This window comes from Nelumbo lutea, chromosome 5 (assembly GCF_056320005.1).
Source record: "Nelumbo lutea isolate HS-2025 chromosome 5, American lotus-T2T, whole genome shotgun sequence".
In the NCBI taxonomy this organism is placed as follows: Eukaryota; Viridiplantae; Streptophyta; class Magnoliopsida; order Proteales; family Nelumbonaceae; genus Nelumbo; species Nelumbo lutea.
The window spans coordinates 4,953,551-4,967,558 of NC_142688.1; the positions used below are offsets into that span (position 1 = coordinate 4,953,551).

The 14,008-nt window shown below is 37.4% G+C and overlaps 1 protein-coding gene and 1 long non-coding RNA gene across 2 annotated transcripts; both read right to left on the reverse strand.

Moving 5' to 3' along the window:
* Positions 1-1,342: 1,342 nt before the first annotated feature.
* On the reverse strand, positions 1,343-10,878 carry LOC148849965 (Plasma-membrane choline transporter family protein). The gene is made up of 3 exons (XM_088946252.1): positions 9,424-10,878; positions 1,919-2,267; positions 1,343-1,748 (listed from the first exon to the last, which is right to left on the reverse strand). The coding sequence occupies exons 1-3, from the start codon at positions 10,488-10,490 to the stop codon at positions 1,488-1,490; spliced, it is 1,677 nt and encodes a 558-aa protein (XP_088802378.1). The 5' UTR covers positions 10,491-10,878; the 3' UTR covers positions 1,343-1,487.
* On the reverse strand, positions 7,909-8,719 carry LOC148849966 (uncharacterized). The gene is made up of 4 exons (XR_016099527.1): positions 8,642-8,719; positions 8,414-8,472; positions 8,211-8,301; positions 7,909-8,082 (listed from the first exon to the last, which is right to left on the reverse strand). It is a non-coding gene; the product is annotated as an uncharacterized LOC148849966 (long non-coding RNA).
* Positions 10,879-14,008: the final 3,130 nt, after the last annotated feature.

Below are 14,008 nucleotides of genomic sequence, written 5' to 3' on the forward strand. Positions count from 1 at the left end.
CGCTTTTTTGAAATTTGAAATAAGCGTACACCGCCACGTCTGTCAGCATTTGTAAGCAGGTAGGCGCATCTCCCGCCTTTTGGGCACTCGAGACCCAAAGAACCCTGACAATGCATCTCGCGCTATCAAGACGATTTTGGATATAAATCCAACATAACACTAATCAGTATAATCTAATCAAACTAGGAAAAAATCATTGATTCTTCAATTTCTGATATAAATCCAACATAACACTAATTTCTGAAAAATCAGCATCGATGCCGAATACCATCTAAAATGATTTTGGACCGATTAATACAAATTAGTAAGAGATATGTATTTATACATCACTAGACTCCCTCTCACACATGCGCATATGTTTGTTTCAAATTCAACTATAAAGAGCCAAACTATTTGCAAGTGTATTCCGAGTTTCCGAATACCGACACATCTTTGAAATTGCATTTCCCAGACGATTAAGGGTCCTTAATACTTCTCGGAAATTGCCTTTCCCGAGACGATTAAGGGTCCTTAATTGCTTTTTCCGAAATGGTGGAGGAATAAATAATCGGTAGGCGGCAAGTGTGATGCATGTGGTCACCATCTATTGTATCCCTTTTGCAATTTGTCCCTATATTGTTTTTCATATTTTTCTTAGTCACGAGTCATGATTCTGGACTGTAATTTATTAGTTTCTTGTTGTAAATGTTATTATATACATACAAACATACATATAAAAGATAAACAATTAAACAACAACCGAACCTGGGCAGCTGGTCTCTTGTTCAAGAATAATATTCTTTTTTTTTTCTCTCTAGTGATTCTACTTCTATGATCTATGCTTTTTTGGTACACCTTGGGAGTTGGGATACTTTTAGCTTAGCAAAATGCAAATATAAAGGGGCCCAACCCAATCTCTCTGCTCAACAAGACTGAAGCATGGTGGGCCTTAAAAGCCCATTATATGGGCCCATAAAAGGTAAGGTTCCTGTTTGCATTTTTTGAAGTGTGCATTCCATGGGTATGGAATATCCCTACAATGTTTCTAAATTCTAATTTATAGTAATGAAAGTAGCACACGGATTATTGTCGTGTGAAAATGTAATGCACAACCCATCTTCTATTGGCATTACACGCTCTAATTGAATCACTGCACGGTGTAATTGCAATATTTGAGAAACCAGCCACAGGTAAGTAGGTGGTGGTTTGGAGGAGTAGAAACAAGACCTGCCCCTGACCTTGCGTCGGTGCTCTGTTCTTTAGGGTTTAACCGCTCACAAAGCAATGGGTCAGGCTGCATTTTTTCACATTGTGATACTACGGTGAACCAGAGCAGTATCTATCAACTTGATGGAAACGAGGCTAAATTAATGGATCAACCTTTTTATTGCATCAGTAACAAATTAACAAACCAACCTCAAACATTGTACAACGTATAAAATGAAGGTATACACACAATTGGCCAAGTGGCCAGACAGAGTGAAACAACAGAATAATTCAACACGTATTCATACAAATGGGGTTCTGGTGGCCAAGGAAGGCCTACTGTCTCTACTGATGGGTAGGTGGACATACACCTCATGGACATCCTGTTTAAAAACCTCTCCCCTGTCTCTATCTATGGCATAACACACGTACACGGTGTCAATCACATTTTCCAGCACATGCACAAAGAAGCCCAGCACCACTATGAGCAGCACCCATGCGAGAACTGCCACTAAGTATGAATCTACGCCAAGATTGCTGGCTGCCTTTAGAATGGCACAAACCTGTTTAAACAGATTAAAAAGTTGGAAGAATCCAGAATTCAGGGATGCCAGGGAAATCAAAGGTTCCATATTTGGACAGTTGATCGGATGATTTAGGATCATAACAAAGCTCAGAGGAAATTATTCCAGTAAAACTCAGAGTAAAGATTGACCATAGAGGTACTACTCACCACAATTGCGTACACTGCTGAGAGAACAAAAATGATCCCTCCCAGGATGCGAGTAGAGACGGTTTCAACAAAAACAGGAGAAAGAAGATTGCGTTTGAGAAGCTCATATGTCATCTTTGCACCAGAACAATAACCTTCTCCAGTAATTGCAACAAAATTGATGGTAAACTTGTTGACGAAGTCAACTGCTGACAGTAATGCATTAACACAGCAACGGAGCATAAGGTTCATTATCCCTGTAGGAGCATCTTCTCGTCTTGCGCTATCCACAGAAGCTCTCACAACACGAACTGCTGCAATTATTAAGCCTGAGAAACATACTGTTCCGAAGGAGGGACCAAAAGCATTTCTGTGATGTTTTGCAACACAAACAGTAAGGGTGAACAGATCAAGTTTGTTATAGTTCAATTCAGCCAAAACAATCATTTTATGTTGTACCCTTCCAACACAACTTTTTAGTTTTGATGTATAGCATGAAATTTTATTAAAAAAGATTGAAAGAGTGAAGAACTATAATTTATCAAAAAAACAAAAAAGAACGAAGAACTATAGAATTGGATCCCTCCAGCTAGGCTGGTAATGCCACCTAACCACCTCCAATAGAACTTCATCCAAGGAAAAAGAGATAGCATTGATGAACCGGCAAACATTCAAATGACATATGAAGTGTGAGCAAGAGAAACATATTGCCTTGATAACACAAATCCATATTTCTATGGAAAAAAACAAACAGATTTCAAAATCATCATTGCATATAAGCACCTACTGATTAAAAATGAGAAATAAATAGGGAGAATGACCGATAACCCCAGGGTCAGAATTTGTAGGCTCAAAGTACATTTGGGGTAGGTGCCAGCTCGGAATTGATGCCAATTCACGGGCGGGTATGGGTACATAGAGTGTGGTTTTTGGACCTTCTGAATGTTTATAGCTTTGCAGTGGGAATCAGAAGTCTGCATTAGGCCTGTTCGTACTTTTCCGAAATAAATAATGCTTTTGGCTTTCTTGCTAATATTTACTCCACTTGACTATAAACTCTGTAGATGTTTTCTGCAATGCCTATTAGAGGTTCTTAGGTTCCACTGTTAGAGGTTCTTAGGTCCCTGTAGTAGTAAGGTATGCTGAATAAGTTATATTGCAACTCATTATCAGCTCCATCCTGCCTGTGTACTTATGGTTACAAGGATGACTTCCCTTCCATGGATTTAGGATCTTTTTTATTCTATTCTATTCATTTTCCCTGTGTCTTGAAGAATGAGCTATCAAGTCCCCCATGTCCTCAATCATTTCATTCTTTAACAGACAACAGAGTCTCCAATCGGAATGGAAGAACGTGATCATTTTTCTTTTAATTTTTTAAATGATGGAAAAGAATGTATGTAGGTTTCAACATCTAGGTTGAGTATGGAGCCTTCACCTTCTTCATTTAGTGCATTCAACTTGCAATAAATCACCCTTTACCAGTGCAATAACTAGTATTTGTTTAGCAATGACAAGTATCTGTTCAGTGCTTAAAGTTTAATTCAGTTCTCAACATTTGTGAGATGTGATTCAGTTAGGTGGCAAGCATATGCCTCATATTAGTTGCAAACTTCTTATGCCTATATGTGGCTTTTAAGAAAAAGAGGTCTAGTTCATGTTTTTGCTTAGTTCTCAAGTTCAATCAGAATGCTTATTGGAAATTAGTCGGCTGAACATAAGCAACAATTGTCATGCTTCAAATAATCTATTGGGAAAGGTATTGTCATGAGGCACCAACCTAATGCATTTAGGCCTATGTCTAATGCTTAGGCAAGTGAATCACCTAGTCACAACTTAGCATTCTAATAGAATTTGACTGAAAATGGAAAATTTGGATTCACAAGACTTAATGAGACTTTATGGTAATCCATTTGGAACCACAAAAGAAAATTAGTTTTTTTTTTTTTTGAAAACATGTAAGAAAAATTCTAAGAAACCCATCTAGCCATAACTTCTAGATTGAATATCCATCATTTTAATATTGGCAATAAAAAAGGATATCAGTTTTAATAGTACAATTCAACTTAGACATAGCCCTTTATATTCGAATGCACATCAATAAAGATAAATTAAGTGAATAATGTTGGCAAGCATACCTTCGAGCTTTCTTGAAACATTTACTCAGTGGCCCCAACAAGAATATTATTAGATTCTCCCTTGGATATGGTACAAAAGTTTACACTGTGTCTGAGACATCATAGTGTGCATACGTTTCTAAAGCATTGGCCTTGCTACCAAACCTATGGTTCTAGCATATGAATTGGACATCCTAAGGTTATGTCATATGAGCGTTCATGTGCATAAACACTTGCAATAAATAACAGAATTTACGACATTTCCTAAAACCCTGGACAGAGATAAAGGTACGAGTAATATAGTAATATACTTGTAGCATGCTTTTATATCTAGTTTTCTGAATCTAGATGTCACTTCTCAAGATATATCTTGCCAAACTTAATTAAAATTCTAACAAATACAAATTTATTTTTAGTATAATTTGTCAAAGTTAAAACATATCATTTTACATATTTTAGTAGTGTTGATGCCATAGAATACATATAAAAGTGTCCACACAGCATCTGGTAAGTATCGTGTCTGACACCAGTATGCTAAGCTTGTACAGGTATCTAGGTATAATCATCACCATCATTATCATCTAAGCCTTATCCCAAGTTTATGTGGTCAGCTACATGAATCCTGTTTTGCGATTCCATTCTATTTAATGCTATATCCATTGTTAAATTATTGACAATTAAATTATTTTTTACTACTTCTACCCATGTTCTTTTTTGGTCTACCTCGACCCCTAGCTCTTCTAGCCCCTTCAACTTGCAACAATTCACATCTTCTTACTGGTACTGTTGATGTTTTTCTGTGCACATGAATAAAACATCTTAATTTTAACTTCTCCCACTTTATCACCTATTCAAGCTACTCCTAGGTTCCTTTGAATGACTTCATTCCTGGTTGTATCCTTTCTAGCTTTTCCACTTATCTTAGCATATGCATTTCTGCCACATTCATTTTTTGGACATCTTTCTTGACTGCCCAATACTGCCCCATACAGCATAGCTAGCGTTACAATTGTTTATAGAAGTTTCCTTTAAATCTAAGTGGTATTTTCCTATCACATAAAACTCCAGATGCACCCTTCCATCTTGCCCATCTTGCTCTAATTCTATGGGTGACATCCTCCTCAATCTTTCCTTTGTTATGAACTATCCAAGTACAATCGCATTAAATCCCACATTTCAATATATGAAACCCATAGAAGGTACTACCTAGCATTCTATCGTCAAAGATTGGGCACCTCTGTGGACAAAGAGATAAGGCAAATAGTGACCCAACCTTATTCTCATAGTTTAAAAATGATGACAACAATGCTACTATAGACAAAAAATTTTGTGCCACATGTGAACATCATAAATTGGCTAGATCTTAAAATTTAAGGTGGGATCCCAGACTTAAAAGTAACTCAAATCCAAAAGTGGGCCTTGGCCAAGCCCAATTCTACAAAACAAGGTTTTGACTCGATGGACTCAAGTGGGATCCACTAAAAGAGTCCCTAAACTTCCTGAGTTATCTAGAAAGAAATTTAGATAAAAAGATCCAGTTGAGCAAATCCTATTCAAGATGGTTACTCTAACGTTAACTCTCAAAGATAAGGAGAAAATCTTGTCTCCAAATCACATGGTCCCTGTAAGTTGAAGGTGATTAGCTGAAACTCCAACAGATAAGCTTTCGCTAGAAAGGTTAAGACCATCTAAGACTCTCTCAACACACTTCTATAAAAAGGATCTCATTCACAAGGAAAAGACCTTTTTCCAACCCAAAGAGATTTTTGAGAGAACAAGAAGAGAGCTCCAGAGACCTTCATCTACAAAAGACCTGAAGAATTCTTTATCACTAGAAGCCTCAAAGTTCTTCACCAACTCAAAAAATCCTTGGTATTCCTCTACAGAGATCTCTAAGGTGCAAATCTCCAAAGAAAAGAATCAAAGGTTTTTTCATTAAAAAGAAATTAAATCTCAGAGATCTGTATTCCATTCTATTAAATATCAAAAATTGATATTTGTCATGAAGGAAGAGTGGTGGCTTTGTACTCAGGACCACTGGAGCAGGTGATGCACTAACAACAGAAATGGTTAGCTTATTGCAAGGCTTAAAATTTGCTAAACAGTATGGTTTCCACAATCTAGAAGTGGAAGGGGACTCTCAGGTGGTCCTCTCTTGGACAAGAGGCAATACGCAAATCCCTTGGGTTTTCTGGCACAAATTTAGAGAGATTGGGACTTAATAAGGTGCTAAATGTTTCCTTTAAATGATTGAGAAGAACAACAAATGGAATGGTAGACATTCTAGCCAAACAAGGGGCCTTAAGACAACAGTTGTTTTGGGCAAATCTATAAACTCTTGTTCTTTTGGGGTGGATTTTACACCAATCTGCTTGTAATCATTAAGTTGCATTAATAAAATTACTTTCTACTGATAAAAAAAGGTATTTGTCATCATTTCCTCTGTCTTTGGATTTTTTAGACAAGAAATTTGTGTTGACAGCCACCAAAAAAGCTTGTAGACTATGACACCTATCTATAAAACTAAACATACACTAAAACATCTTAGCTCCATGAGTTTAACTGTACTGAAGCCAAGCAATCTTCAAACAAGTAAATAATTGCACAATAGTGCCTGGCTTAGACACCCATGCTGATTGCATGGAACTTTGGAATACTCTGTGATTAGGAATGGCAACGAGGCAGGGCAGGGACGGGGGAGCCACTCCCCATCCCCGTCCCCACGATGGGGAGTATTCCAAAGTCAACCATGAAGCACTTATTGGTGTTTGGAATTGCACAATGTCAATCATTTTGTTTTTGTTTTTTATTTTATTTAAATAATTAAAAATAAAATAGTTAAAATTTACAACCCTATTAAAAAATATTCAAATATATTCAACCATATTATTAAAAATATTAACATGCATACATACATATATACATAGACGTACATGCACATATATATATATAGGGGGGTCCCCATGGGGCAGGGATTGGGGTGGGGAGTGCTCTCCTCGTCCCCGCCAACAGGGATGAAAATTTTCCCATCCCCACCCCATCATGGTGGGTCCCCGCAAGGATCGGGGAAATGGGGAAAATTGCCATCCCAATCTGTGATCCTATGCCAGATTGGTGGTAGAGTAACTATATTACAATCATTAAAAATGTCCACAACTTGGGTTCTTAAAGAGTTGGTTGTCTGTTCACAATGTATTTAGAAATTATACTTTTTCTTATTGATAAAAAAAAATTATACTTTTTCTTCTTCCTTTTTGAGGGTAGATTTTTTTGGGGGTCCATAGTGGGCAGTCTTGTACAGTTTCTCGTTGTACAAAGGACTTTGATCAGGTTTTATTTCAATATACTATGCCTTTTAAAAAAAAAAAAAAGTCCACAACTTGGAGCTAATGCTAATTCTCATCAAACCACTTTGTCCACACCTTCTATACCTTTTTCTTTAATTAATACTTTACCTTTTTCAAAAAAAAAAAGTTATGTTCAAAAAATCAAGTTGAACCAATAATAGCTATACTGATAAAAAGGCTTATTTCAAATTATCAGGTTGGCATTATAAAATGCCCCTTGTCAGTCGTAAACTCCATAACATGAAATCTTTGGCTCCTTTCCATACCTCAGTTTATAATACAAATATTTCTTCAGCAATAAAACCCACACTACAAAATCCACTTCAATACCCCAATGCATATTTGTTCACCAGCTAGTGACCTAACTCAGAGTGTAGCCTGCTAGTTGCTTCCATGTGAATGTCATTTGGACAGGATACTACTTTGTGTCATTTATTTTCCCAACTTATTTGAATGAGAAAATTATCTGACCAACTTCTAGATGTTAGCCTCTGTTGAAATATGTTTTTATTTTCTGTTCTTTAGGTGTAGGAGTATGTCATTTTACCTCTCATTATGACTGCCTGTAAACAATAATAGATTGGGGAGCTTCCAGTTGAGTTGACTTTGGCACCCTAAACCTGTGTCTTTTCTTCTCCATTTCTCTTCAAGATCTCTTCTATGGCTGGTAACATGGTATCAGAGCAACTTCAGCCATAGTATCAGAGTCAGAGCAACCATCCTTCACATAATGCAACATTATGTAAGGAAACCCCTAGTAGCACAGGGAAAAGAAAATATGCTGGCTACGGAAACCATTAAATCATTTTTTATCCATTAGAAAAAAAAAGGAATTACAAACTACTATACCTATGCCACTGATCATATCTGGAATTCTGGATATAACCTCCCACAATAGATGAATAACATCAGCTGGAGGGGAATTAAAAGAGCGCACACGCTGTCTCAAGCAGAAAGGAAAAAAGAAAGGAAGGAAATGAGAAAAGAAAAGAACTCCTCCTCCTCTTGAGGAGGCTTAGGCATCCTTGTGCAGTTCTGCTCGGGAGGCTTACCCCTCTTGAATTTACTACTCCTCATGCCTCCAGGTAGTGGAATGCCTTGTATCGGGCCTCTGCGTTTTAAAATATTGGTCTGATTAAGTGGTGCTAATGCTTGAATGCAAGGACCATTACTGACAACATAATCCATAGAATATGCTGTTTCAAATTTGCTCATCTTCCTATTAGATAAGATGTTCCCATAAAAAAAAAAAGATGTTCCCATCAGGCTTAAATCGCTACCTCTGCCATTTCATAGCCAAAAATACCATTCCAAATCGTTCAACTATGCTCCAACAAGAAATACATATCACAATTGACCTACATAAAAGCAGCAAAATCTTTTAAATCCAGATCTTTACCAAGGATGGCTCAGATCCCTTTCCCTTTCTGAGCACAATCTCTTACTCTAACAGCTCTGAGCTTAGCTACATAAGAAAAGTCAAAGCAAAAAAACTGTTAACACCAGTCTTACTCTTACCCAATGAAACTATTGATTCACTAGGGTGCCCACCCTGAGTTTGAACTTTGAACCCAGGCATTCCTCCATAGGAGTGCCCCTAACAACTTGTTTTAAGGCAGTTGGGCAACTCAGACACCCTTCCTAATTAATTTCTTAAATAGCTCATTCCCCAAATCCCTTTCATTCTCTATTTCTCCTTGGATCTTCACAATTACTTTAGGCCTTAAGAAGAGCTAAGGCTTTCCATTGTAAAGGTGAACAACTGATGAACTGAAAGGAGAACTATAATAGATTAAAAGAATAAAAAAAAAGGAGGTATTAAGCAAGTTCATAATACATCCAGATGCCATCAATCTTAAAATTCTTTTAACTATGTAGACGATCATCTAGAACTCAGGTAAGCTTCAAAACGCATGCAAGAATCTTCTCAAGTAATCAAGAGATGTCTCACGAATGGGCTACTAGGTTTTTCAAATACATAGAGTATACAAGTTCAGAGTTCTTATCATACGATTGCCATGAACAGGTTTTAAATTATGGTGGCAAGAGAGCAAGAATTTACCTCAGAGAGCTCCTTATACTCCGTTTGCGAGTAGAATCATCCTTTGAGAAGTACCACTGAGCAATAGTCCCGCTAATCACATAAACTTGGGCTTCCACCATAACCGCCGCGGACCACAACATCGTAACAATTGCTAAGGTATAGTAGGCGGGTACCCAACTATCTTGCTTCCAAACACAAGAATACCCTTCCGTTGATCCTTTACTTACATGCGGCTCAATCTTCCCATTATGCAGCGCAAAAACCAGGAAAACAACGATTGGCACGAAATAAGCCAAAAGTCCCAGAGTTAGACATGGTAGGACCCCAAACAACCCGAGGTTCCTCGCGAGCGCATCGGATGCAACCTCAATGATATCCACTGTCAGCCCAATTCGGTGCCAATTGGCCACAATTATCCATACAATGACAGCGATAATTAGGAAAATCAATACAAGCACCAGTATCCGATAGGCCAGCGGGAAAGCACCGCTACAACTAGAGCTAACCGTACAAGCTACAAACCAGAAGACATTGAAGAAGATGGGAATTACAACAAAGAAGGGAAGAGAAGCATAGACAATCTGCTTGGCATAATGCCTGAGTAACCAAAGGAGTCCCAGAACAAAAGGCACACTGAGGACAAAAGTAATTACCAGGGTCCACGTCAAATCCCTCCAAAGATGGGAAGACGAAGCATAATTGGAGAAAGATGGGAAAGTCAAAATTTGATAAAATTCTGGGTGGGGAGAAGTTAAGGATTCCTTGACACAAGAGCTGGTATTGGAGTCGTAGACGAAGGACGAGACGTTGGAAGAGTTAGGGTTCCGGTGAGCAACGGAGAAAATGCCGAAAGCGAAGGTGGAGAGAACGAAGAGAATGAAGAGGAACATAAAGGGAAGATCTTGGAAGTGTCTAGGTCCATAGTTGAAGGTGATCTGAGGGTAGTTATTCTGCTCAGACTCGATCAAGTCATTCTGGTTTTCCTCTATAGAAGGTGAAGGGTAGGGTTTTGACAGGAGAGGTTCAGAAGGCGAGGAATCGTAGATAGCTGAAGGTTTGTTGGGTTCATCATCTGTGCTGGCCATGTATGAGAGAGGACCGAGGGAGAAGAGAAGGGTGGAGTGAAGAAAGAGATAGATTGGAAGCTTTTATTTGCTTTGTCATTACTTATTATGGTTGACTGAAACTCTATCATCAGAAATTCAGAATGTTGTTGTTGGTTGATGAATGATGATTATGATGGCGAAAGTACTAAAAGACCGTTGTGCTTGTTTGGAATGGCTGGTAATGTCTGGGTATTTGGTGGGAATCCGTGATTTTATCAAGGATGATGATCAAGTAATTTAGGGATTAGGTAACGAGATTAGAATCGGATTAACTACTGTTCAAAACGGGATGGGAATAGGAGCTGTTTTCCCTTTTTTTTTTTTTTTTCCTTCTTCACAAATCACAAATTGGATAGGGTTAGCTGTTTAGCATGCTGTGGAATCAATAATAACGTCCCACAGCAGTCATAAATACATTAGCCCACAGCTGATAATTGGCTACACAACACAGCCATTTGGTGCAGCTAAGCTAACTCCTCTATATTACCCACGTGGTCAGGACTCAGGAATCGAACGGCATCTTCTTGGGTGTTGGCCATGCCAGTTGCCAGATCCAACTCTGTTCCTAAAGAGCCGAACTCCTGGGCTAAACACCTGATCGGATTAGATCTAAAAACCTCCCTAATTTTTCATTTTAATAAAAATTTCTCCTGTCGTTTTGAAAAATCCTGCGGGCCATTATTGTCTGAGACTATTACCAAAAAATATTATTGTTTTAATAACATAAACTTGAATATTACAAGATTGCCCTTGCTAATTAACATCTTTCAACATAATTGAAAATGAAATTACGTTACCGTTACTGTTTTTAATATGATCGAGGGAATTTTTTTAGTTAAAAATTAAATGCTCTTTTGAGTGTATTTTAATAAATCTTCATTTGAATTGAGAATCGATAAACATGAGGGTAAAATAGGTATTTTGGGAAAAATCAACGCATAAGACAAACGCTTTTTCTGGATAATAATGGAAAGGTGATAACTACAAGAATTTTCTAAATTAAAGAGAGGTTTTTGTTAAAATGAAACATCACTAGGAAGGTTTTTTACATTTTACCTTTTTTGAAGGTGTTTTTGAACTGTGATGGATTTGGACCCGAGAACCGTCCAGGCTACTGGCTCTATTTCAACCTTAATCTCATTATATGGCAAAAAACTGTTGATTTGGTTAGTGATTCATTGACCCGGCAGCAAAAAACTGTTGATTTGGTTAGTGATTCATTGACCCGGCATGCTTGACCTGTTCGACCTGAACAATGATTTTTTATTTTATTTTATTTTTTTTTTTAATTTGAAACAAACCATCTATTTAAACTGAATAATTGGCTAAAATGGTCTTAGTGCTGGGTCTATTTTTAAAACATTACTTTTTTCTTCTTTTGTAAAAATATAGGTATACCTTTTTTACTATACAATACAGTCGTAGAATTGGATTCTGATGGCTGAATCATGTCATTCCACCGCATGAAAGTTAAAAGCTAGGCTGGCAAATGAGGCACGGAAGGCAATCAGGAGTCAAAAAAGGTAGTCAGAGAAACACTGAGCCGAATACAGATTCTATGCGACTGTAGCACTGGGCTTATAATTAGGGGAGATCATGGCCGGGCTTTCCACTTATGATAAAGCTTATAACTTAGGCCTGGGCCCAGTCTGGCCTGAGGTTTCGGGTCTGAAATATAAGTCCTAGATCAGGTTTATACGGGATCGGGCTGTGTTGGGCTTGATTCTGGGCTGATGTTTTTCATATATATAAAACAGTACATATCTATAATATTTTTATATAAAAAATATAATATAATATAAATATATATATATATATATGTATATATTATACACAAAATGTGTAAGTTTAAATATATATAGGTCGGGCTTAAAATATTAAATCTAATCTCGGCCCTAAAATTTACAAGCCTGATATAAGCCCAGGCCCGGACCAAGCCTGAATACAAAACCCAGACCCAATCCCAGAATTTCTGAACCGAGCCAGGCCAAGCCAGGCTGAAATGATCACCCTTACCTATAATGCCGAATTCACATCTACACCCTACAATGTCGCACAATACATTCCCACCATATATTGGAAACATCTCCCGATGGCAGGGATGTAATGTGGGACGTTGTGAGGCACCCCCTGTCACACTTGGGAAGGGCTGCCCCTATTGTCTTCGCCCATTTTGTCTAAAAAAATGAACATGGAGACAAACTCCAGACAGCATCTGGCTGGCATTTTTCACGGGAGTGATCACATTTTACATGGTTAATCCAAATTTCCCCAATCTAATTTTTTGGGGCGGATTGGGTTGAGAATGCTTGTTGATTCACAGTTGAAATCCTTTAAACTGGGCAACCCCATTTATTCTCTTACTTAGTTTGATATCAGTTCACCACGTGACATGAATAAAATTGGTTCATATATTACCTACAAGACACTACAGCCACACCTCACGAATATTTGTAGTACAGTCTTGTGTGTTGGGTATGGGTAGCAAATCCGAGTTCCGAATAGGAAGGTCAATCACCTGAGTTTTTAACAATCCTGGAACCTGTTTTGGAGGCCTTCGGCTTTTTGATTGAGATGTATTGATTGAGCTACTTTGAAAAAAAAATATAATCCATAATGGTAAGGCATAAGCCTAAAAAAAAATATAATCTATAAAAATAAAAAGCATAGAAATATAAAATTAAGATTTTATATAGCTTGTTTGACATATTATATACATGGGTTTATGGTTGAAAGTATCAAATACACCTCAATAAAGTTGAAATGGGTGTATTGAATATAGACACTTTTGAACCATGCACATCTCTTTTTTTTTTTTCAAATTTTCATAGCAAGGTTAGCTTTGTATTATTTAATCATTAAAAAGAGTTTTTTAAATTACCTTAGAAGGAGGTATCAATACCCTATAAAGGTAAGATACAACGTATGTTTGGTTTTGTGAGAATTTATTGAAAGGCGTTTTGATAAATGGTGCCATTTCATCGCCAAATCAGCATTTATCCCATCATGTTGATTCATACGCATTAGCATTGATAAAACTTATTTTTGATTTATGTGTGCACCAATCCTTGGGAGAAATTTCATTTTAATGCTTCTCCCAATGATTAAGCAATTATTCATTATTCCGCTGATGTGGTGCCTAGTTGTTAATAAATGACTTATCGACCACTTTTCTCGGTTTTGAGGCCAAATCAAGTACAAATGTTTATTAACAAGGTGTTTGGTTCCGTAGGCGTTTATTCAATAAACACTGCCACATAGGCGCCACTTCAACAATTTCTCTCTCTTGCCCTTCCATACACATCAAGAATGACAAAAGTGGACTTCATTTTTTGTGCACACCTACCATTTGAGGAAGTTATTTTTTAAAGCTTTCACAAATGGTCAATCATCCATTACGCCTATGTGGAGCCTAGTGGTGCCTAATTGTCATAAATGATTGTAATTATTACCTTTCTCGTTTTTGCAAATAAATAAAGTACACACATTGAATAAAA